The sequence below is a fragment of the Poecilia reticulata genome, linkage group LG1 (genome assembly GCF_000633615.1).
Source record: "Poecilia reticulata strain Guanapo linkage group LG1, Guppy_female_1.0+MT, whole genome shotgun sequence".
Taxonomy (NCBI): Eukaryota; Metazoa; Chordata; class Actinopteri; order Cyprinodontiformes; family Poeciliidae; genus Poecilia; species Poecilia reticulata.
In genome coordinates, this window is record NC_024331.1 from 26676759 (window position 1) to 26703047 (window position 26289).

The 26289-nt window shown below is 39.1% G+C and overlaps 1 protein-coding gene across 2 annotated transcripts; it reads right to left on the reverse strand.

Moving 5' to 3' along the window:
* Nucleotides 1-11588: 11588 nt before the first annotated feature.
* LOC103470073 (ectonucleoside triphosphate diphosphohydrolase 7-like) lies at nucleotides 11589-25093 on the reverse strand. Of its 2 annotated transcripts, XM_008418217.2 has the most exons (14): nucleotides 24904-25092; nucleotides 22365-22442; nucleotides 22090-22272; nucleotides 20218-20423; nucleotides 19397-19547; nucleotides 18278-18381; nucleotides 18072-18131; nucleotides 17843-17991; nucleotides 17592-17758; nucleotides 16563-16764; nucleotides 15522-15641; nucleotides 15356-15441; nucleotides 14114-14275; nucleotides 11589-12101 (listed from the first exon to the last, which is right to left on the reverse strand). In XM_008418217.2, exons 2-14 carry the CDS (start codon nucleotides 22370-22372, stop codon nucleotides 11885-11887), a joined length of 1815 nt encoding a protein of 604 aa, XP_008416439.1. In that variant the 5' UTR covers nucleotides 22373-22442; nucleotides 24904-25092; the 3' UTR covers nucleotides 11589-11884. The 2 variants fall into 2 exon arrangements, with proteins under 2 accessions (XP_008416439.1, XP_008416447.1); XM_008418225.2 differs by lacking the exons at nucleotides 11589-12101; nucleotides 14114-14275 and adding an exon at nucleotides 14583-14711 and having other exon boundaries at nucleotides 24904-25093.
* Between the last annotated feature and the right edge of the window lie 1196 nt (nucleotides 25094-26289).

A 26289-nucleotide genomic window follows, 5' to 3' on the forward strand; every position in this document is an offset into this window, starting at 1 on the left:
TGTGTGTGTGTGTGNGTGTGTGTGTGTGTGTGTGTGTGTGTGTGTGTGTGTGTGTGTGTGTGTGTGTGTGTGTGTGGGTGTGGGTGTATGTGTAACATACTGTATGAGAGTGCATAGTGCTTCTGTTTCCCTCCCTGTGCTGTATTTGTATCCCATTGTGCCTATGAATAGACATTGCACTGTTTTGTAGATAGTCGTAGTTTTTGGCGGGTGAGTGAGCCGAGGGCACGGAGGCATCCGAGGACACAGGAAGCTCAGAAACCAGGAAGTGAGAGGAGCCCCGTTTCACAAAACAAAGAGGTGGATGGATGTGTTTTCTCATTCCTCTGGGCTCCGATGAAATCACTTGAGGGGCCCGGAAACAGAGGCCCGTTTGTTAGAGAAACCTCTGGAGCTTTAATAAACCGCCGTCTCTCCGAAGTCACTTTTCTTTCAGTTCGTCTCCACTGCATCAAAACGAAAGCAGAGCTAAAAACGAAAGTGAGAATGGCACCTTAATTTAAGCTGACCAAAGACAACTGTAACTACTGCAATGCTGAAGCATCACAACCAGACCAGCCGCGTCACAAACCCATCACAAAAAGCTATCAGAATACTGTGACTGTTGTCATATTTCTACAAGTTATTTTTAAGTCATAATATTAAAACAGTAAAGATGCAGTTAGGGGTAGGCGTTTATCGTATGTTTACAAATTTTGATTTATTGTTGGTCACGATAAATTTCAGTTAATGCTAAAAAAAACTGACTGAAATGGTGTTTTTACTATTTTATCCCATTTTTTTCCAACAGCAGAAACAAATATCAGTAAATTCAAAAATCTAATGAATTGCAGCCTCCGTGTGCAGCTTAGTGATAAAAATCAGACGTTTATTTGAAATAGGAATATTTTTCATTTGTGGCGCCATCAGTTCTGTCCCTTCCAGTTACCTAAAGAATAATAAATAATATTTTACCATCTTTTTTATGGTTATCACAATATTAGTACCATAAAATCTAACATCACCAACCTGATGCAATATCACCAGAATAAAGTCGTTATTGAAGATGTTTCTTTCTTCTGTTGTGTTTAAAGAATCGTTTCCTGCTACTGATAATAATTTTATGCTGCTGTTAAAAATTATTTTCTTATTGTACCAAAGTATAACTTTTATTTTTTTTTATTTTCGTAGAAGTTCTCATAAAATGTCTACTTCTTTCTCCTAGTGTTACAACCTTGACTTTATTCTCTTATTATTTCAAATTTATTGCTATACAATTTTTTTTCTTATAATATTATGACAAGAGAAGAAAACCCTTCAGTTTCTAGCAATCGATTAAATTCGATTACAATTTTTAGGGTTACATTGAATTCAAAAACGATTTTTAATTCAGAAATCAATTTTTTTTACTCAAACAGTTTTGCGATTGTTTAAATTATGTGACTTGTAAGAAGAAACGACAGTGCAATCAAATGTAACATTTATTTAAAACAACTTCCATCAGTTTATATTTGCACTAAAATAATTAAACGACCTGTTTCAGGTTAGCTTAACTTCTTATTCAATAAAAAAATACCAAAGAATCATTTAACTTGAGTGCGGTGGCCGAGCGACGCGTAACGCGATGTTTAGCTTATAAATAGGAGCAACAAAGACGCACAACTGAAACGCAGAATGAGTTTGTCTTCATCGAACGAAGTGTAATAAAAGAATAAACAAAAATATGCAAAGAAAATGAATTTAAAACAAAAGCAGCAGAAAGAAGCTTATTTCATATTTGAGCGTTTTGAATCGTCTGCACCTGATTGTAACTTTATCGATATGTATTTTATTAGCCTGGCTAATTCTCCATCTGTCGCTGTGAAGCCTGATGCTTCTCCGGTTTGTCTGCAGTGGCTTCATTTGAAAAAGGGAAAACGTCTCCGCGCTGCCCCCCTCGCCCTCGGCTCAACCCCTGGCCTGGTTATGTAGCGCAACTCCCTGAATTGCAATGACCAATAGAGAAAACTCTTGTAGATCTAGACAGCAAATAAGTCTATTTTTTTGTTTGTTGCTGTCGATGTTTTGATTCTGTTGTTATCTTGACGACGACGCGGCGGCGGCCCACTAAGTGGGTGCTGCTCTTGAGGATTTTTGAAATCTGCCTTTGTCTGTGGTCTTTGCTGAAGCTGTAGACCAACCTGTCCAAGCTCTCTAAAAACTATTGGACACACAACAAAAAGAAAAGATAGTCAATGACCCTTTGAATTGCACTGTGGTAAGAGCAAATAAGCACCTTTGAGGAGGGTTTTAAATCCTCGAAAAGAGAAAAAAAAAAAGACTTTTTGGCACCTTTCTGCAAAAACAGATATCGATTCAAAGACTTGAAGGTGCCTGCTGCTTCCGAGCAAAAGACAGTTTGGGTTTGTCTCAGTATGGTGCTACTATATGATGAAAAATATTTTACAGAAATGCAAATCTAGCATGGAAGCATGAGGCAGTAACTGCTGACTGGGTTTTTGTCCTGCGAGCACACGCTGTTGGTGGCGGCTTGCTTGCATAATAATGCCTTTCTGAAGTGCCTGGAGCTTAAAGCCACAGGGGCCTGTGTTATTACAGCTGATCCTGATTCCTGTGAGCGTCACAAACCTCACCTGCGACTGCTGCGCCACGCTTAACGCTCCTGAGAAAGGAGAAGGAATGTCTGGTGTCTCATCGCCTGTCAGCCAAAACAGTAAAACAAAAAGGTTTCATGAAACCTGCAGTCTCTGGAACATCACATGTGGTAGGAAAGACGTTTTCTTCCTCCATAGCTGCTGTGTTCCAACTCGGTGTGCTCCCCTCCTGACTGAAAAGCATAGAGAAACATTTCCCCTCCTGCAGAGCTTGATGTTGGTCATTAGAGAGCTGTGGTGGAGGAGTTCATTACGCTGCAGGAAAGGCCCAAAATGCAAATTTAAATCTAATTTTTATTCATGCAAGTTTTTTTTTTCTTGGATGGAAGCAGAAATAATTAAGTGATATTATGATCAAAGTTATATTTGATATACACGGCATTCAAGTTAATGTGGTTACTGGATGGTGCTGGAAAATGGCTGGAAAATGTAAATATTTACATTTAAAAACAGCTTCTGGAAACGTTTAAGCTGTTATCAGGATTGGATTAAGCAGGTATTTACAGAATCCAGTGTTTATTTATAAAGGAAATGGAGGTTGGAGGCGGTGCATCACCAATAATCTTCCTGTGTCAAACGAATACCGGGAACGTAAATGTTTGCTACAAAAGTAAGGCAGTGCAGAAATCAATAAATCAGGACTCACCAAAGCCGCTTTAAGCTTTAATCTGATGTTTTTATAGCTTACAATGACGTATTAGAGCCAGTAAAAAAATAAAATCACAAGACTAAAGTAACAATATTTTGAGAATAAACTAACATGAGAATAAAGTCGCAGCTGAACGAGAAAAAAGTTACAATATTATGAGAATAAAACCAAAATAACAATAATGAAGTCACAGCATTACGAGAATAAAGTCTTAAAATTATGACTTTATTCTCGTAATTCGGTAACTTTATTCAATCTTGTTCTCATACAATTATATCCTCATCATATTGTAAGTTCTTGTACTTTTATTGTTTTTATTTTTTCTTATTATGTCCCTAATATTTACTAAAACGCCTGAATTCATGGCAGAGTTTTAAAGTGCTGCTCAGCCTCCAGCCATGTGGGAGTTTTAAGTTTCAGGTTCCAGTTTCTCCTGATGACTTCATTCCTCCACAGCCGCAACACAAAAATCCATCTGCTGCGTGCATTTATAGTTATGTGCCAAAAACTAAACAGAGAAAGAATAACTCCAGATTTACACTGTAAAACATTTGAGCTGCATGTAGTTGTTTCTGCTGTCTTCTACTCTTCAAGTCAAATAAATTTAAAGTTTTAGATTTTGAGCCTAAATGTGAGTTTGTGGAAGATAAACTTACAGCAGTAAGTTGTTAACTTTTTATTAATTTAGTCAAAACCCCAGTAGTTGAATAAACTAGTTTTTAGGTTAAAAAACTGAAAGGAGAAGAAGACAGGAGTGGGAACCATTTCCCAGAATGCTTAGCGGCATGTTTCTGTATCCTGAGATGGAAGTGTGTTACATTGATCTGACTCTGGGGTTTTATTAAGGTAAATGTTTATTTTAAAGCCTGAGGATAAAGTCCTGATCACACTGAATGTTTCTGAGCTGAATTCATTGTGAAGTTTAATAAAAATCATCATCAGGTCAGAAATTTTGTTCATGCAATTTGAAACAAGAATTTAGATTATTCTAAAGTAAAATAAGTAGATATTTTATCTTAATATTTTGAGTGAAATAATAGAGAAATGTGGCTCTTTAACTGGGTGAGGAGTTTTTTTCTGCATATTGTGAAATATTTGGTTTAAATTGCAGCATTAAGTTAAAACTCACAATTCAAGATTAATGAACTTAGAAAACAATGTTTAGACAATATCCATCCATCCATCCATTTTCTGTACACCCTTGTCCCTCAGTGGGGTCGGGAGGGTTGCTGGTGCCTCTCCAGCTAGCGTACTGGGCGAGAGGTGGGGTCACCCTGGACAGGTCGCCAGTCTGTCGCAGGGCAACACAGAGACACACAGGACAAACAACCACACACTCACACCTAGGGGCAATTTGGAGAGGCCAATTAACCTGACAGTCATGTTTTTGGACTGTGGGAGGAAACCGGAGTACCTGGAGAAAACCCACGCATGCACAGGGAGAACATGCAAACTCCATGCAGAAAGACCGGGAATCGAACCCAGAACCTTCTTGCTGCAAGGCAACAGCTCTACCAACTGCACCACTGTGCAGCCCTGTTTAGACAACTTGTCTCTTATTAAATTTACTTCATGAACTTTAATTTCTGAGTTAAAACCAAAACAATTTTCTTGTCGACTTAAATTGCATTTTCAAGGCAGCAGGTGAACTTTTGATTTCAAATGTTTTACAGTGTAAACATGGCAGCAGATTTTATGCGTCTGAAGGCATCATCATCATCATCATGCGGAGGGTTTTCGTCTCACCGACTGTTTTGTAACTTTGAATATCCCTTTAACGGGGAGGAGCCTCGGTTGGCGAGGCTTCTTGTCTCCGCTCACATTCCTCAGCTACTTTTCCTGAAATGTTCCTGTTTATGTGTGACTGAAAAGGAAAGAAAGGAAAAAAAAACACAGCACTTTTCTGATGCGGTTCTCCTGACGCTCACATCTGAGCCACAGACTCGCGCTGCAGCTCAGACCTTATAAGGACTGTGACTCTGCAGAAACTGGACAGTTCCTGCTTCCTGGTTGGATGCCACTGTCAGGCAGGGACACAGAGATGTAAACAGTTTGGAAATCTCAGATTCTCACATGCACGGGAAAACCGAGTCCGAGTTACATCTCCTAAAAATGTTGAGGTGACGGAGTGTGAAGCTGCTGAAATCACTCCTACGTTTGTTTATATTTGCATAGATATTGAACTGAGCTCATCGGTGAGGAAACCTGCTGCTGTTTGGTTGTTACCATCACAAAGCAACAGATGATCTGAGTTTAGGAACTACAGCAAACAAAAGAAATTAGTTCAGATATGTGAACACATCTGAACTACATAACTCTTAATTTTGTAAAAATCAATGTTAGTTTGTCCTGAAAGCTAAAGCTAACGGCTAGTCTGAGCAAGTCCAGTCTGAAAAACATCATGGTGGTTCAATCAACCCACATTTTTTTACTATTTAAACCTTCATCATGTTCCCATTGGGTGGTTATTTGGAGAGATGCCAGTGTTTATATACACAGGAAATGGAGTAGAAGGCCGTGTGCCACCAGTGATGGGGAAACAAAACACATATACACTGAAAAAAATAAAATCTCACCAAGTATTTCTGTCTAGTTTCCAGTGCAAATATCTCAGAACACGTCAGACAAAACTAACTTACAACTAACCTTTTTGCACAATGTGGGAGCTTGTTTTAAGTTCTGAATATTGATACGGTATTATTTCTACTGCAGATTATTTCACTTATAAAAACACATTTTTATCTCAAGTGAAATAATCTGCCAGTGGAACTAAAATTTTTCATCAATATTCAAGAATTATTTACTTAAAACAAGCTCCTATATTGTTACTTGCAAGTTAGTTTTGCCTCATTTCATGTGCAACAGAGATTTGCACTGGAAACTAGACCGAAATACTTGGTAAGATATTTTTATTTTTGCAGTGTAAAATGTTTCTAGTTCAGGAGTTTTAGAAGTTTTATATTTTCACACTTCCTTACTTTTCTACTAATTTCTTACTTTTACAGAAGAAGCTTTATGAGTTCAGTGTTTCACATAGGAGGATTATTGGTGGTGCACCGCCTCCAGCCTCTGTTTCTCATGTAGATACTCCTCTTCCTCTCTCCCAACGTGAATGTTGCTGCTTTGAAATGATTGATATTGGCTTTTTCCATCCTCTATTTTGGATTTACACTAAATAAAAGCACAAAGACAGTGATCTACTCCTAGGGCGCGTTCACAGCAGCCATGTTTAATCCGCTCCAATCAAATTCCAGTTCCTTTGTCTAGAAAGTTTGGTTCCTTTGGGGAGGTGTGAACGCGCAATCAAACTGCTGCGGACCAAAAAAAGCGAACTCCGGTCCTCTTACAAACCTCAGTCTCGGTTCGACTGAAGTGAACTCTGATGGGCTTTAAAAGCACGTGTGAAGGCTAAGCGGAACCAAAGACCGTTCCAAAAGCAGGAAGCAAACTGTAGCGCATGGCATTCTGGGTAAATACAACCAAAACAAACCAGACAGTTCAGCGCTAGCGGGAGAAATGTTACATGATCTTTTACCAAAGACAAAACAGAAATCCTACAACTGCTACTCCATTTTTGTTTACATTTTGTGAAGAAGGAATTTACACTCAGTGTCTTCTTCTGAGGTTTTCTTCCAGTGGTTTTTGTGGCAGCGCCCCCACAGGCAAGGAGGGGAACGGGTTTTTCAGTTGGTTTTGGAACCACTCTAGCTGAAAATGTAACAAATGTAGCTGCTTTGGTCCCCAAGCGAACAAAATCTAGTACCCGTCTATAACTTTTTAACAGAAAATCACCTAAAGAAGTCCTGAGCTCACCCCTGGTTGGACTGATGGCTCAGCGGGTTTTTAGCACCAGTAGAGCCAGTGGGCTGAATAGACATATCAGTAAGATTACACTGGTGGGACGCCACTGACCTCCGGGTGGCTGTCCCCTCTCTGCTCCAGCGCTCTCATTGTCACAGACGCTTAGGCTTCTCTGGTTTCAAAGGAGCCGCCTCCTCCCCCCCACGCTCAGGCTCGGCCTTTGAGTAGGAACCTTTTAATCCGCAGCATCGCCTCTGCTCTGACAGCTATGGAGGAGCGCTGCTGCCACCTGCTGCGATGGTGGTCCGCATCGCTGTCAGCTTAGACCCACGGCTCCTCGTGGCGTCTGCTGAGTTTCATCTCTGTTCCTGGTCGTTACCCTGAAACGCCTGGCATCTGTTTCTACGTCTTTCTGAAGTCAGATCGCGGCTTTAACACTTTGAACATTTTCTTAGTATTACTGTTGACTCTCTTGAAAGTTTAAAATTTTACCCAGTGGCTAATTGTTGGCGCATGTAATGCGCCTGCGGCCAACAATGACTGAACAACTTTATTCCGTTCCTTTAGTATAATTAGAAAACATAATGTCGACGTCATCGATCAGAACTTCTTCTGTTCGCTGATTGGTCCTGTTGAAATTCTACCGGAGACAATCCAAGTCAATGGGAGAAAGTATGACAGTGTGTTTGCCTCGTTGTAGATAGGAAACAAAAAGTAGCTGTAAATTTCCTAGAAAAGAAAAATGCTTTAGATTAATCTCAGAAATATTCTAGAAACAATTTGGACATTTCTGAGTTTTAATAGATGAAAAATTACACAGCAAAAAACTGGAAATCTGCACAAAAAAAGAGAAAAGTAAATAATTTTTTTTACTTTTGAATCTCAGACATTTCTTAGTCTTGTTTGCGAATTTCTGAGATTAATCTTGAAATTTCTGAGTTCTTTTCTAGCAAATTTTCACCTTTTGGAGCTCAGAAATGCTCGTTTTTCTAGAGTTTTTTGTTTCAGATCTTCGACTTTTGGTGACATTTCATTGCTTTTTCCATAAAATTTCTGAGGACAATCTCCAAATTTGAGATTTTAGCTTAGAATTACAAATTTTTTCTATCTACAATGTCCCTAATTTGCCCAGAGCCAAGATTAGAAACCAGGAGAAATGTGTCGTAAAGCAGAATCCAGCTGCTTTTCCGCTTAACTAACAGCATCTTCATTTTTTCAGTCTTTCCTTACACATTTCCTTCACCTTTCTCACCAGCAACTGCTTGTGAGTTTGTGCTAATTTGTGGCCAGAGTGTTGAAAACGCAGGCGCTGGTCCTGCTGATTACCGTGCAGGCAGGCAGCAGAGGCTCCTGGTGGCTTTAACCAGAACCAAGTCAGTGGTTTCTGTCCAGATGGACTGTGTGACGGCTAGCTGCGTGTGTCCTGCAGAGAGCGAATCATCCCAAAGCTGTTTGGTTGTCTGAAAACACACTGAACGGCGGGAGGGAAGGAAAACCGAGAATTAAACTTACATTCCACTGTCTAAAACTGTACAGCAAACGCGTTTGACATTACACCCTCTGTCTGTCAGTAACCAGTAATACAATATTCCAGTAACACATCGGACCTGGTAACACATTAACACACCTTTATGTACAACTTGTTCATCAGTAAATAACCTTTAAGAAAATGGTTGAAAGAAAAAAAAAAGTGCCGTACAAATAGAAGCCTAATATTTTTTGTTCTTGTTTTGTGTGAGTGTACTGTACACCTGTATAATGTATATTTTAATATTTATATGCAGCTGTTGTATTAAAGTATATTTTTAAAATAAAAATCTGGAGTTGGGTTTTTCCTGTGTGTTTAATTAAAGTCTATATTATGTGTTAAAGTTTGAATTTAATTACTGTTTAGTGATAATTCGAGAAGCACATTATGTGGAATTCAAAAATAAATAAATCCTTCTTGACTTGCTAATTTATTTTGAGGAGTTTCAATGTGTGAAACCGAGAGGTGAGAGTGAAGAAGAAGAAGTGCTTCATATTTAAGGAATCGGGATTAAAATGTTCACCTGGAGCTCAGGAGCGCAGCGGAGCTCCTCCTGCAGGTGTTATGGGGTACTGCACCCGCCTCATATTTCAATTACAAATAAAAATCGCTCCTCTTAGAAAATGTTTAGCTGATTTTTATAAACGCGGGACAAAAAATATAATTTGGACAGTGGAACAGTCTGGTTCAGCACTGGAGGAGAAAAATAAATTGTTATTGCTTCTTTTTATAGCAAGTGTGGGAAAAATAATATATTTCTGAGGGGAAAATATTCAAATACAAATCCAGAGTACTTTAGAATCCTTTAAAAAAAATAAATAAAAACTACATAAAATACATTACATAGTTCTGTCATGACTAAACCCAAGACCTGTAATGAATTAAAAATATTTTCAAGCTTAAATTTTAGATACATTAATTTAAAAAATAGATCCTGGTTGATAACATTTTGATTTTTTTCTATAAAATCCAAATGATCCTGTGGAATAATTCAGCAAACACGGCGACAAAACACCAGTTTCTCCTCGTTTTTATTGGATTGGAAATGTTTAAATTCACATTTATGTTACCTCAATTAAAAACATTAAAAAGGAAACACTTTCTCCTTACTTTCTAAAATTGCACAATGCCCAGCTGAGAGTAAAGAGCGGTCCTTTGGGAGGAGGCAAAATTAAGAATGTTCTCAAAAAAACTTTGGACTTTTCTGAGTTTGAAAAGTCAAACAATTCAGAGAATTTTTTTATTTTTTGACTTTTGAATCTCAGAAAATTTCATGTTTTTTTCTCTCACAAATTTCTGAGAAAAAAGAAGCAGATGAACCAGAAAATCCCCGTCATGACGGTGATGGACGTGAAAAAAGACAACAAAGAGTCAGAAGATGACAGAACAGCTTCTGTTTGTCCTTTAGCCAAACGCTGACCAGCGGGATCATCACCTGGATGAATCATTCCCGCGTTTCTGAGAGAAAACGACCAGATTGTCTCCAGACGGCAGAAGGAAAACGCCGTTCTCCCACTGTGTGGTCAACACAGAACACAACTTATCAGGAAGCGTTCCTGGCTCCATATTTACATCATCCATCAAGACAAGAAGCACTCACTTTATATCAAAACACAAACAAAATGCGGCCCATGTGGAGACTGGAGAAGGAAACGTTCTTTCCTGAGGGTTAGGCTTGTTTTCCTTAAACAAAATAAAACATGTTGGTGCCACAGACAAGTTCCCCACCAACAGCATCAGTTCACTGCAAAAACAAAACATTTCAAAGTATTTCTGTCTAGTTTCTAGTGCAAATATCTTGGTACACTTGAAATAAGACAAAACTAACTTACAAGTAACTTTTCAGCAATAGAAGTTTAAGTAAATAATTCCTTAAAGTTGGAGGTAAAGTCATTTTTCCACTGGCAGATTATTTCACTAATGAGACGGTTTTGCCCTGTTATGAGTGAAATCTGCCAACAGAACAAGGATACTATATTTAGTGACATGCTTCTGGAGTCAGACTTTGCTCTAAATGAAATGGATGAGGAGGAGGAGGAGGAGGAAGAAGAAGAAGATGGCTCTGAAAGGTCGTTCAAGTATCAGGGGGTCGTTTTGTTTTTGTTCTTTCTTTCCAGGGAATCTGGTTTTCGTTTCCGAAGCCTCGTCGTTTCTTTCTGCTGGAATGGAGGGAAATGAAACGGAGGTCGCAGACCGACGGCTGCAGCTGAAGGAATGATGGTCGCATGTCTTGGTCAACATAAGACAACAGCAATAGCAGTTAGAACAGCCCCGTCTTCCTAAATGAGCACAACATGGCCGACCCTCGTTGACATTTTAACGTTTAAAACGATGAAAACGACGGTAAAAGAGTCGGAACCGAATCTGGTTCTGATCTCTTCCTCCTTCTTCAGACGATGCTGTGGTCAGAAGTTTACATACACCCACTGCTGTGCACGACCTTAGATGATTTATTTCAGCTGTTTACTGGTGATAGAAGAATAAACAACTTCAGCAACAATTGCAACTACTTTGAATTAATTGTGATTCTGTTTGAGCACCACTAGTAGCCATTAAGAGGTTTCTATTGGACCACACTTCTTTTTATAAATGTTAGAACTCATTAAATTGCGTCCAAACTTCAGCCGTTCAGTTGCTGATTGAAGTTTTGCTTCTTTATTATTTAGTCAACATTATGTAATGCACCAGTTTGATGCTTCCAAATATGTTTATGCAAATTTGACCCAAAGATTTTTGTCTACAACTTCTACCAAGAAGAGTGATCAAATGTGCAGAAGCCTCTAAAGAACATTAAACCAGCGTGAAGGTGTGTGCTTATGTTTAAGCCTGTTTGAGTTAGAGGAAAACAACAAAATCAAACCTGTTCCCCTAATTTCTAATTAATTAAAGACTAACATGAATCATTAAAAGTTTATGCTGATGAGTGGATGCAAACTTCTGACCAGAACTGTTGATCATGTTAAGGAGTCATTAAAACTGAGGTTGTACCAAAGCCAGGTTTATAAAACACTCGTCCTGTTTGTGAAGGGAATGAAGATCAGAAAGAGGAAAAAACTCTGAAATGTGGCTCTGATGCAGCCGTTCAGGTGATTCTGTTCATGCAGGAAAAGAAGGTGAACCTGGACAACGTCTGCACCGCAGCGCGATCAAAAGTCTGAATATCCAGGCGACTTTGGCCTCTTGGCTCATCGGGTTTTGGACCAACTCCGTCCCGCCACGTTTTCCTCGACACCCACGGCGAGTTGAGGGCGCTGCGGCGCGCCGCCGCGTCTCTCAGGGCAGCAGCGCCTCTCCCTCCTCGACCCAGAGGAGATCCAGCACCTCCACCTGCCGCAGCCCCCGCTGGTGGATCCTCCGCAGGCGCAGGATGTAGAGCAGGATGGCCAGAACCACCACCAGGAGGCAGAGCGAGAACAGGTGGTGGTTGTAGACGAAGGAGGGCCGCAGCCAGCCGGGGTGGCCCTGCCGCAGCGACTCCTGCTGCAGATCCCTGCACAGACACAGCGGTACTGAAATATCCAATACTCCGATCGATTCCCAAATCTACGTTTCAATACTTCAATACTTCAGTCAAGTATTAACAAGAGCATGTTAGAAAGTAACTAAATTATTGAGATCTTGACTAAATGGGAACTACTTTTTCTTCCGCTTGGTAAGTGTGTGATGTGTGAGGACGTAAAGCCCAAACAGGGATTTATTTTAGTAGGGTTATTACTTCACACATTTTATTTTAGTTTGCAACGTTCTCACATATTGTGTACGACTTTTTGCTGTTGTTAAAATAGCCTGGCTGTAGTAAATGAAGCTGCTATGTGAGTTTTAAATAAACACACTACAGCAGTGTTTCTCAACCTTTTTTGGCCCAGCGCCCCCCCCAGCCTTCATCCAGGTCCCTCACCGCCCCCCACCAAAGAATTTGCAGGCTACTTTGCACTGACTATTATTTTATCATTAATATAACTATCACTATTGTAGATGTTTTGATTTTTATGCTTGTTTCTGTATTTATCATCAAAAATAATTTCCCAGAGAACAAAAAACAATTTGCAAAATGACTGAGCTCTGCAACATTAAAACATGGATAAACTGTAACTACATTAATCATAGCTCTTCTTCTCTTCAGTGTTTGTCAGTTTCTGGTGGTGCAGCTCTGTGCTGCCTTCAGGAGAATGGGACATCAGAGTATCATCCATAAAATTTCACCCACATGGCATTTATTGTGCAAACCAGAGCTTTCAGTGCACCGTGTTAACTCTATAAAATGAACGCTCTCTATCGTGGTGTCACTCATGGAGGGATTTCTTTATTTCTTTATTTAAATGGGTTCATTTTTCAGAGGGATACAAAGTGAGGGTATCGGGATTTTAGCTACCAGTAGCAGGAGAACGAAGCTGCGCCAAGAAGCTAACAGAAGCTAACAAACACTGAATAGAAGAAGAGCTGCCATCGATACAGTTGCAGCCAAGCATGATTTAATGTTACACAATACAGTTTTACCAAGTTGCTCAAAGTCTAAACGGGTATTGTTGTGCATTTAAGGTGTAAAGTTTACCTTCTACTAAACGCCCCCCATAGGCATCCCAGCGCCCCCCTTTTGTAAAAATGTCCGCCAGCGCCCCCTGCCGTCCTCTGAACGCCCCCTGGGGGGCGGTACCGCCCACGTTGAGAACCGCTACACTAGAGTGATGCGCCATGTTGTTTTTAGGAAGATTTGAATTTAGGACTCTAATGATTCCTCAATTATCTGCCTTGAAGCTTCATTAAATTGTGGTTTTTTTTATTTAGCGCTCCGTGTTCCGGCCTGGTGATTGATTATGTTGCGCAGCGATCTCACTTCCACCTCTGGGCTGTTGCTAAGTGCTAACAGCATAATGCCCAATTTTCCAGTTTGTTCAGTGAGGATTTAATTGATTGATGATAATGTCCAGGTTTATCATTTATGGGGGATCAATAAACATCCATAAAATAAAAATACTGATTTATAGACATTTTTTATAGGCGTTTTTGTGAGCATGATGATTGAATATCATGTCGTAGTTTTTCCATCATTTTGTCCAGGTTAACTTAAAAAGTGAGTCATTGTTGTTATAGGTTAATTCTCTATATAGCAGAAAAGTAAAAATTATGTACAAATATGAAAATCGGGCCAATGTTGATATCCGATATTAATATTGCTGTTATGGTAGAATTTCCCAATATTTCACTTTTTCTAATTTTTTATCTAATTACTCGATTAATCGTAAGAACAATCAATAGAATACTCAGTTACTATAATAATTAATCGTTTACAACAGCCCTATTTGAACTACAGCTTTTTTTATTTAACAGGAAAATTAAGAGCTTTTACACAAAGTATCGGATCGGCATCGCCAATACCAGCTTCAATTTTACTCAGTGTTGGATCGAAAAGGGATTCGGCGACATCGAACATCACAGACGGACGGATGTGAAGAGGCGGCCCTGCGTCCGCTGTAACGAAGGCAGCAGCTCTGACTTAAATACCTGAGAGGCAGGAAGCGCGTCTTGAACAAGATGGCCCCCAGAGTCCACTGCACCTCCTTGTCGTAAACGAGCTGCGCCGTTTTCAGGCTGGCGTAGTCGGAGGGGAAGCGGAAGCCGGAGTGCAGGACTTCATACATCCAGGCTGACTTGAAGCACTGATACCTGAGGAAGAGGAGGAGAGCAGAGCCACACCTGTAAAGTCAAGCCTGGGTTTTAACATCCTTTCATTATAGTTTAATTTTATTTTGTTGTGACTTACTTTTTATTTGTCTTTTTCACTTAGTTTTTAGAGTGTGTTTGCTACTTTTTATTAGCTACATGTTGTTTAGTTTTAGTTCAGTTGTCATTAGTTGTTAGTAGTTTTAGTTTTTACACCCTGGTTCATTTTTGGGTGCAAAATTCAAAAACATCAAAGTATTGTGATTATATTTACATCGACTGGGTGATGAATAATCAACAGAAGATACTAGTTTTAAAAATATTTTTAATTACTGTTGAACAACCAACTCATTGGTGTTTCTAACTTCTTGCAGCCTAACCCTAACCAGGAGGAGCATCGAGTGCCGTAATTTGCCAACAGCTGACGTAAACAGATTGTCTGTGAAAAAAATAATAGATTTCACATCAGTACGAAAGACTGTTAAATAGATTAATAAACACAAAAACAAATATTATACCCAATTCTACCTATAATTTCAGGATGTTTTAGTTAGTTTTAGAAACACGCAATATAGTTAGTTATAGTCTTCACCCTTTAATTACCATTTTTATGTATTTCAGTTAACAAAAATGTTTCCTTAATTTCAGTTTTTGTTATTTTGTTAGTTTTATTTCATCATAATAATCTTGGTTCAAACCTGCAGCCCAGGATGTTGATGTTCAACAGTTAGGAAGAGTTTGGATTTGTTGCTAAACTTTATTCCAAAGTGCAAAACATGTTTACTGAGCCCCACTGTAACCCAGCAATGATCATGCTCATGCAGGCGCTGCCCACATCCTGCCCCTCTCAAGCTTAAGATCGCAGGTTTGCTGCAGCCTAACGCCACTGGTGACCATGCGAACTAGCATTAGCATCCACAGCAGGTGCTGCAGGCTGCCTGGACACGGTAATACAAACAACCTGCGCTTCTTTTCTTTTAAGGTTTCAGTGTTTTGTTTTCCCAGTGAAACAAAGATTAATCCCACCAGAGCTGAAACGTGACAGAAAACACAGCGACAGCTGAGACTGAGTCAGCTGCTTACTTCAGCCTGGTGATGTCCGCCTGCTGGGAGAAAAGCTGATTGTCGAGACGCTGTTTCAAGGTTGACCACTTGGTGGAGCAGTAGTCCTGTTAAAAATGATAAAAATAGATATTCAGCTAAATAATCCAGTGCGCTGCTTGCTTATTTAGCTTGTGTGTGTCAGCACCTTTGCAGCCTGAGCGTATTTGTCGCTGCTGTACTGTCCGCCGATCCGCAGCACGTCCTCCATGCAGTAGAAAAACTCAGAGAAACCGTAAAACTCACTGTTGCTGAAGTTGATGGGAGCCTGCAGAGCAAAGCGTCAACATTTAGCCATCGCTCATTTCTGCTCCAGGAACAGATCAGAACAGACTGTTCAGTGAGAGGAACGAAAACAGCATGAAGGGAAACATGAACTGAGGGAACCTTAACAGACTTTATTCATATTCTCATGTTAAAAGTTCACATTTTCCCAAAAAGCAACAAAAAAGTCACAGCTTTTCCATAAATTTATGAGAATACTTTTAGACAGATGGATCTTCAGACAGTACTATCGTAAATAAAGTCTGTATATATAAATATTTTGCCACAAAATTCCAGAACAAAATAGTTAAATCGACCTTTATACTTTTCCAAACCTTGAGTAAAAATCCTGCATTAAAGGGGCAGTATTGTGTATTTTCCAGGCACAAATTTTCAATTTATGGCACAACCAAGTAACTGTTACCTTCACTTGACTCAAAAGAAATGTTACTTTGCAAATTGACGGTTTGAAATTGGGCCTCTGTCTCTTTAAGACAGCTCCTCTTTCCAACACACTGCCTTCGGAACGTCATCACAACAAAATCTCTCCATTAATGCTTTGACTTTGTTCTTAGGAATGTTGCACTCAAAAGTAGCTTGTATGATGAGTTTAGCAGACGCACAGTTCCACCAGCAGTTTGCTAATAGCTGCTGCTGCTGCTGCTAGTCTGAAGGGTCAGAGTGGAGGAGGTGCAGTGGAGGGATGAACTGTGAGGCGGAAACTCAGCTGGAGACTTGAGGAAAAAGGCAGCATTTCTACGAACAGTGGTTGTCATGGGAGATTAAAGGATTTCTAGAACATGCATAAAACATTTTAACATAATGTAAAGCTCAAAAAAAGTCAATTTTACATAACACTGTCCCTTTTACGTCCGACAACCCAAACGCACAACTGTTATGTGCCGTACACATTGATCAGTAGTACCTGGTAGATCCCCTGTGGAGACATGGTGCCGTTGTGGAGGCCCAGGAAGGGTCGTACTGCCTCCTGACACCGACTCCAGTCGCCGCGGCCCCGCAGGTACACGGTGTGGTTGCCCCGGGTGATGGTGTCAGACATGCTGACCGGAAGACAGGGGTCCAGGTAGGGCTTCTCCTCACTCAGGCCCGTCTCTGTGGCCAGAAACCTGAACAGGAACATGGAAGCATCACCTGACCTGGAAGCTGAATATTTCATCAGCACTCAGCCTGAGTCCTAATCCTGGTGCTACTAGGAAAATATTTTTGTTACCATATGTACAAAGTAGAGCATAACTGTGAAGTTGATGCATAAATGCAGAACAAATCAATGTGTGGACGTGCCATAATTTAGTGAACAGAAACAAACGTGAAATTATTATTTGAAGATTACAGTTTTCTTTATTACAGTGAAAATCAGGCTGAAAATCTAAGCATAGTGATGAACTCAGAACTGTACCTTCAAAACCACATAAAGACAGTTACAAAGCCGGCCTTCCATATCCTGCAGAACATTTCCAGGATTAAAGAACTAATGTCTCAGCAAAATCTAGAGAAACTCTACCGGGCGTTTATCTCTTGATTACTGCAACAATGTCTCCTTAGGTCTGTCCAACAAATCAATACTCCAGCTGCTGCTTGTGTCCTGACTAAAACCAGAAAAACGGAGCATAAATAACTAAATGGTTTAGCACCAAAATACCACTCAGATCTTCTGGGTCTAATCTGCTCTGCCCCCCAGAATCAGAACCAAACATGAAGAAGCAGAATTCAATTTTTATGCTCTTCTAATGTGGAACAAACTTCTAGAAAACAGCAGAACTGCTGAAACACTGAATTCCCTTGAAGCAAGGCTAAAAACTAGCTCATTTTAATGGAAGGTGAAGTAAAGGCAGCTCCTCAGTGATTTCCTGCTCTCTTACCATTGATACTATTTTATCAAACAGCACAGAGGAAGTTTCTTTGTGGTAACAAATCAACACCTTTTGTCTCTCACCTGTTTTTGGAAATTGTGCTGTTGGCCAGCTGGTCCTCGTAGCGCTGCCGGGCCATGTTGCCTCCGAAGCCCAGGAATGTGGTGACATAAACTCTGTAAACATGCTGCGTTTGCTCAACGTCGCAGCCGAGGTTAAACTCGGCGAGAACGCTCTTTCCTGCCTCCTCCTGGAAAACACGGGGAAGCGTCAAACTGAATCACAGGACATCAAACGTCTGGGTCGGACCGGTCCAGCTTCTGCTTTTCCTTACTTCTTGTGGTGAGCTGAAGGTGATGGCACCGGGCACCTCGTAGGCGATCTGCAGCGACGCTCCGCCCATATCCATGATGCCCACCGTGCGGCGCCTGCTGATTGGCGGCTGGTTTTCCGACCCAGTTGTCACCTCAACTGTTGCGTCCTCTGATTGACAGAAGATTTTTAGATTTTTTATAAAAATCGGTCATCGTCTCCATCTGATTACATTAATATCTCCAACTCACCCTCGTCAGGATGATCAAAGCGACCGAGGACAAAATTAATGCCAATCCATGCGTACACTCCTAATGTCGTCAAGGCGACAGGAACATGTCACCACAACAAGATGAGAAAATAAAACAGTCAGGGAATACACAGAAGTTTACAGAGCAACGTGCACCTTCAACTGTTTCTCTGTCTGCTAAGATGTGAACAAACATGGCAACCGTACCTTCCTGCTTCCCAGAGATGACCTCAGCGTGTGAACGGGAAAACAGGAAGTCAAACTCCAGAGGAACGTCCATGACTAGGTCCTCCAAGATGGCCGCCTGCTGGCTACAAAGGCACAGCTTTGAATTAAACACCGACGGTTCCAAGAGATGGAATATTAGCAAATAAAGACAGTAAGAAAACAGATTTTCGTTATGAACTAAGTGCTGGCTGAAACGATTATTTGTTTTAATCATGATTAATCAATTGTTGAAATAATTGTCAACTAATTTAGTAGTTGATTAATTGTTAACTGGAGTACACCGACTCAAACTGAAAGAACAACATACTCAGAGCAGCAAATAAGCCAAAACTGAACTAAATATATTATATATTTTATTATCAATATATATCCATGTTTAGAAACCTTCTGAAAAATGTGTTCCACCCAAAACTCCTCCGTTTTTGCTTCATCTGGTTCAAATTCTGTTTAAAAAATCTCCTGCTAAGCACCTTTTCCTAACCAATTATTAATGAAAAACACAAACAGATCAGCCTCACACTGTATTGATGTTAAGCAGAACAAAATGAACTTTTCACATGTTAATGGTAAAAGGATTGTTTTGTTGCAGATCCGTCCGTTCCTATAAATGATCAAATGTGAACTAAAGAAATATTTTATTACATTTTAGGCAGTAGGCCTTTTACTTTCCTATCTAGAAAGGGAATCTAATTACTTCTTATGCATTTTTAATATTGCATAAAAAATGCTTACGTGCAATAAGTCACATCTGCAGAATGTGACTTATTTTTTTATCTGATTACTCGATTAATTGTTTGACTTACTAAAATAATCGTTAGTTGCAGCCCTTAAGTAAACTAGTTAAGATTAGAAATAAATCTGCATTTAGTCACTGTAATAATTATACATTCATATAACAGGACAAAATGGTAATTAATTCTGGGTTTTGAGAGAAAGCTCTTAGTTTTCCCCTGATGTAGTGGGGAGGGGAAACTAGGAACCCTTTCTTTATACAAACACAGTAAAGGTTTTGCATATCACAAACTGCATTTTAAATATTTGTACTTATGCATTCAGTTATCTAGGTCTGGTCTGATCAGCAGTCGTCACTCTCTCTACCTGTCAGGCAGCAGCCGCATGCCAGCGGTGCAGAGGATGTAGAGCGGCGTCTCCTTATGTTTGCTTTGTGGGACGTGAGCAGCAGCAAAGCTGAGGAGAGGCTCCAGGTAGTCGCTGGCTTTTGTTGGTGTGTTTGCCAGAGTGGAAATACCTGAGGGAGAAAAAAAACACGCATTTTAAAACAACAAAAAGAAAACATCTAAAGTGTAACTTTGTTCATTATTTTGTGTGCACTTTGGATGTCAAGGTTTCCCCCACAAAACTCGCTAAGCCTGGTGGTTGAGGCGCTCGGCAGTCGTTCATTCAGCGATCCGCCGTGTTTTTAAGTTAAAAAAAAGTGTTTAAAGTTGACAGAAAATTTGTGTTAGTGGAAGATCAATATCTGAACACCAACTATAAAGTCTTAAAAAACGCAAACATTAAATAAAACTTAAATAAATAAGCAATGCTAAGCCTGGTGGCCTGCCAGGTTTATAATACACTGAGGGAAACCCTGGATGTTATACTTCTAATTGCACTGACTGAACAATTAAAGTTGTGTTTTAATATCATGTTGGTCCAAGCTTGTGAAGATATTGGTGTATTTTAGTTCCAGTGCAGAGTTATCAAATAAACGTGTTATTCAGTACATTTTATGTCTGTGTTTTAAAAAAAAAAGAAACGTCAAGTAGAGAAACGGTGATTATACAATTTCCTGGTCGGTTGCTGATTACCTGCCGATTCCGATTTTAGCCAATACTGATTTTTATGGTCTGAAATCCAGACATCTTCCTCCCACTACAACAAGGAAGTAAGTAAAGTACAGAAATAATGAAGCTGACCAGGTTTAATCTTTTTGACAACAGGTTTACTGTCGCTGTCCCTCATCTGCCGGATGTCCAGCAGGGTGTGTGGGTTCCCGTTGTGAGGGGGCCAGTAGTACACAAACACCCTGGAGCCGCTGCTGCCGCAGTCCACCACAATCCCATAATTCAGAGCAGAGTTGAGGATATCAGTGGCCTCCATGGACTCTTCAAGGGAGAGGTACCTGGAGGAAAGACGATGAGACATTCACACACTGCAAAAACACAAAATTGTACCAAGTATTTTTGGTCCAGCTTCTAGTGCTAATATTTTTGTTACACTTGAAATGAGACAAATTAACTTAAACGTTACGTTTCAGGCTAATTTTAAGTTAATAATTCCTTAATATTGATTGGAAAATCCTTAACTTATAACATAAATTAATTCATAAGCTGGGGAAATGACTTGTTATAAGTTAAATAATCTGCCAATGGAACTAGAACTTTTTCATCAGTATTAGGGAATTATTTGAATAAAATAAGCTCCTATAGTTAGTTTGGTCTCACTTTAAGTTTACTAAGATATTTGCATAAAGAAAATAGACCAAAAATACTTGGTAAGATTTTATTTTACAGTGCAGACATTATATCTATTTTAGGGCTGAAACTATTAAATTATTTTAATAAATCGACTATTTTCTTCCCACAGTCCAAAAACATGACTGTCAGGTTAATTGGCCTCTCCAAATTGTCCCTAGGTGTGTGTGTGTGTGTGTGTGTGTGCATGGTTGTGTGTCCTGTGTGCCTCTATGTTGTCCTGCGACAGACTGGCGACCTGTCCAGGGTGACCCCACCTCTCACCCGGAACGTTAGCTGGAGATGGGAACCAGCAACCCTCCCGACCCCACTAAGGGACAAGGGTGTAAAGAAAATTGATGGATGGACTATTTTGACAATCTAATAAAAGAAAACATTAGATGTCTTATTCACCAATTAGACTTTTTAAATTCAGTATTAGAAAGACTTTAAAATATTCAAATTAATTAATAATTGAATTCCTTTTTAAATCAGAAAACAAACATGTTATTGCCTTAAATGTAATAGCAGGACTCCTTTAATGGACGCCTCATCATTTGTAGCAAAGGATTAAAAAATACTAACATTATGTGAAAAGTTCAGCCTTTTCTGCTTTACTGACCATCAACAGCATCAGTTGATTATTTTAGATTAACTGGTTAATAATTGGATAGGGAAAAGTGCTTAAATAGGAGATTATTGTCTTTTTACCGAATTTGTACCGAGTTCTGTTTTTTTTTTATTAATCTTCAATGCAAAATCTATATATTTTTTATGTAATGTTGGCTTAATTACTGCTCTGAGGTTTTCGCTCTTTGAGCAAATTGCCTTTTTTAAGTCTGTATACTCCAGCTAACAATTAATCAATTACTAAATTGGTTGACGATTATTTCAATAATCCACTCGTCGCGATTAATTTAATTAATTGTTTCAGTCCAAGTGTATTTCAACTCTTTCTGAAGTCCAGTTGCTCAACTTCAATGTTTCCTTTCTGAACATTCTGCACACGGTGTGAGAAAACGGCCGATGTGGAACATCTGAGGTACTGGAAGTAATCTATTTATGTAGAATGATGAGAAACAAACAGATGCTTCTGCTTTTTATCGCCACTCAAACAAAAACAGGCTGATAAACAAACAAAACTTAAAGTCTCTCACTCTGCAGCTGCACATTTATGCTAGAAAACCTAAGCTACTGCTTTCACACGAATGCAGTTTTCAGAAATCTGCATTCAACATGCAACTCTCAAAAGCTCAAATTTCCTAGCGAGAGCAGAACTCAAAGGCAGCATTTCTTCAGTTCCCTCATCTCTTTAATTCCACATTTTCCACTCACTTCTTGACTCGGGCCCCTGGCCGGCGCTGGGGGCCCCACAGCTGCCTCTGGTAGGTCGCCAGCAGGAGAACGGAGGTGATGAACAGCAGCAGCAGGAAGAGGAGCCTCTGCTTGGTCGCACAGTTCAGAGACAGCAAGGACACGCTGCAGTACCAGGAGGCTGGCAAGCAGGACAGCGTGATCCTGCAGAGACGGAAAGCAGCAAAAACTGAGCTTCGGCTGAATTAAAAAAGGAAAATATACACGCCACACCTCACAACTGATCAGTTTGTTACCTTGCCATGTGTCCCAGTGAGGTGAAGCACAAGATGTCACAATCGTCACCTCATGGCGGCAGCAGTCGGACCGGGATCCTGTTGAGGAAAGAAAAACAAGACTCGACTAAGAACGTATTCATCCCATGAAGTTTAATCTGAATGCAAATAAACTGAAAACAGACAAGAAAGCCAGAACTTGTTATGTTCCGTTTGTTATGAAATCTTGTTCAGCACTGAGTCAAGCCTCCCATCATGGCTTATCTATAAACTATACAAAGCACAACCTGTTAATCAATGAAAAGGATTAATAAATGCAATACTTTCCAGAAGTATTCATACCATGAGCTTTTTCAGATGCTGTCACATTACGACAGCAATACTTAAAGTCATTTACTGTGACAGATCGACACAAGCCAAGGTTTGATTATGAATAAAGAAGATTACAAGGTTCCAGAATTGATTCTGTTGAACCACCTTTTGAATTTATAGCTGCAAGTAAGCACGTCGTAATAAGCGATTAATAAATTAATTGCCCATTAATTAAAATAAGCTCAATTACTTCCATTCTGATTTAATATCTTTTGAAGGGTAAATTTGTTTACACATTTCATTAAATATTTTCTTTTACGGTTTTTATCTCATGTCGATTTTATTTCTGTTTTACTTACCGTTTTTGGTTGTTGCATTTCATTTTGGATATTTAAGATCTCTTACAGTTCCAGTGTGAAGTGTTCCTTACTTAATGTTCTTATTATTGTGCCACTATGTATCACTTAAAGATGGTCTCAAAACAACAATATTATCTTCATTTATCGCAATCACTTCTGGGACAATTTATCATCTCACAAAACTTGTTATTGTGTCAGACCTATCTGAGTATGTCTCTCCCAGATTTGCATAATTGATCAATTCCATTAACCGGTTTCTAAAATCTGGCTTACACTACAAAAACAAATAAAACACTTTAAAGTGCAAGAAGAAAAAACAACATCTACCAGGCTGTTTTGTTGCAGATATGGCAAATTAATCTGACACATTTTAATAGGATTTTATGTAGTTTACTCACATTCACTGCAAAAACACAAAACCTTAAGAATTTCTGGTCTAACTTGTAGTGTGAACATCTTAATTTCAAGTTTACTAACAGACAAGTAACTGTTGTGCAGATCTAGGGACTGGGTTTTTAGGACTTTGTGTTATTCTAAAACTTCAAAATGCCGTCTGAACCTCTCTGTGTATTTGTTGTCCTGCTGTTTGAGGTATTTATTCACCTCTAACAGGTGCCTGACCAGAGCCTGTTAGACATGTCAGCTGTGTCTACAGAAGTGTTAGTCAACCCTATGCTGCATGCTTCAGGCTGCAACCAGGTGTGTTAAAGCAGGTAAACATCTAAAACATGCAGGTCAGTCTGCCTGAGGACCAGGGTTGGGAAAATCTCTTCTGCATAGCCTGTGACAAACCTTAAAATATTTTTTTTATGCATTTTGACTTCTTATTAACTTCTATAAAGCCAGGTGCATGACTAATAGTTATCCTATTGGTTTTTTCTCTGATTGATTCTCCCAGTTTAAATGGGAAGATGTTCAAATGCTGCTTTAGTTGAATACAATAGTCTCTCATTGATCCCACTAAACTTACACCAATGAAAATAAACATGTAAAAAAACAATATAAAACAACCGTGTATTAATGATGTAGCGAACATAAAATAAAATTTTAAATAGAAACCTGAACATCTGGGAGATTTTTTTAATGCAGAATAAATAAATACAGAATATGTTGATCAATTTTCTCCTTGAACTCTCTGCTGTGCTTCTTGGTCTTCAAGATGCTGTTTAGATTAATGGTGTCAAACAAACCTGAGACCTGGGTTTGTACAGATATTCGTGTACAGATTAAATTTATTTTGTTGATTTCTGATGGCCACTGGAATATTTATTTTCAAATTCACATCACACGTTTTACCTATCAAGATTTGGAAAAATCTTATAATAATAAATGACACTGTTACATAACAAAACGTAGAGTTAAAGGGTTATGAATACTTTTTTAAAGCACAGCATAGACATACCTGACTGAACAAAGTACATTCTGGACTGTGACACGTTTCATTTATTAGTCAAATCAAATCAATTAGTGGAATGAAATGTTGTATTAGTTTAAAGTTGAGATACTAACTGTTCAAATCTCTAACAAAATCGCCTTATTAACTCCCAAAATAAGCTCTGTGCGTACTGCCAGTAATTTCTGTTCGTGTTAGCGCAGCATGGCTTTATTGGTGTTGCTACTGTAGTATTAGCTCTGCTTTCTTCAGTAAAGGGCCTCATAAAGACGCCTTATATCGTGGTTACTAACCTACAACTGTTGCATGAAGGCAAAACAGGTGTCAGTCAAAACGGATCGAAGCCGATTAAAACGGGAGAAGGTAGAACTTAACACTCGTTTATACTTGTATAGCTTTATAAACTGAATAACATCCCTGCCGGCTAGCAGTGAGTTTATAAGCAACTGCTGTGAACGGTGTCCGTATGCTATCGGTAACAGTGGCATTAACCTACCTAAAGGAGCCTCCTCTTGCCAATGACGGTCAATTCCAGCAATAAAATATGCCACATGTTCCAGAATGGAATTACAAAAGGTAAAATTCAACCCTCTTCCTTCTGGGAGACGGTTTTAAAGGAACACGACGAACAGAGGAGGAGGAAATGACCGATTATGTACGGAGCTTCCGGTGACAGGCAACCCGTTGGCGACGTCATCCAATCCTTGTGGTGCCTTCAGGTACTGCAGTAATATTCAGGACTGAGGATATGAAAGGATTCTTTTTACTGTATTTCCGCGTACTGTTTTTGTTAAAGTATTTTAATATATAATTTTAGCTTAATATTATATTTATGTTTTTAATTGTGGAATTTTTAGCTGTGGATTTGTCTGTGTTTTGGTCGGCAATCGATATCACTCACGATCTCTCTTGGTCCCTAAACAACACACGTTATTAAAGGAATAGATCATAATTTTTGGAGCGCGACTCTGCTAAAAGGTTATAAGAAGGGCCGTGCAGAGACCACTAAAGGGGCAGGTGCTCAACAAAATAAGGGCACATCTAACCGCCTTCTAGGACAGAATATGAACAAACAGCTTTCAGAGTTTAATAAACAATGAGAAATAACAAAATTGTGAGATATACAATCAAAGCTAAGGAAAATCTCCATATAAAGCATACAACTATGCATATGTAAAATATTTTATTAGTAATTTCTTTCTGCAGGTCTATTTTGTTATAGGAAAGTATTGCCATATTCAAACCCGCAATTTAGCAAGATATGTAAATCAGAGCTAGAAAACCAGACATATTTTGTCTTTACAGAATTATAGTATTAAAAATATAAACAAGGGCACAATGCAACCTTTTAGTGGACTGTAATCTATAAAAGAGCTGCCTGTTTGCTTCACTGGCAGTGGAGATGAAGATGGTCCATTCAGGAAAGCAGAGCTGCATCAAACTTTAACGTGGAACTGCAGAAAAAAGAGAAAATTTAAACCAAAAATGTAATTGTTAATGCATGTCACCATGAGAAAAGCCTACTGAGTTTTGCTTAAAAAACTTTTTTCTCACATGACGTCATGGGCGGGGCCCAAAATCACAACAAAATATTTCTGCTGTGTGCAAATAAATGTTTATGTTTGGCAAATAACTTTTTAAGTTCATGAAACAAAAATGAGTTATTTTATTTAGAAAAAAGTTATTTAAACAAAACATTTTGTTTTTAAAAATGAAATCATTACAATTCCAAAAGTTTTGATTACAATTTTATTTTACTTAACTGAGGTTCATTTTTTTCCCCATTGAATAATTGGGGAAAAAATATATAACTTCATACTCTGCGAACCAGACCCTAAACTTACTTAAAGTCTGGATTGAGTTTTTTCCCCTTCATTAATGA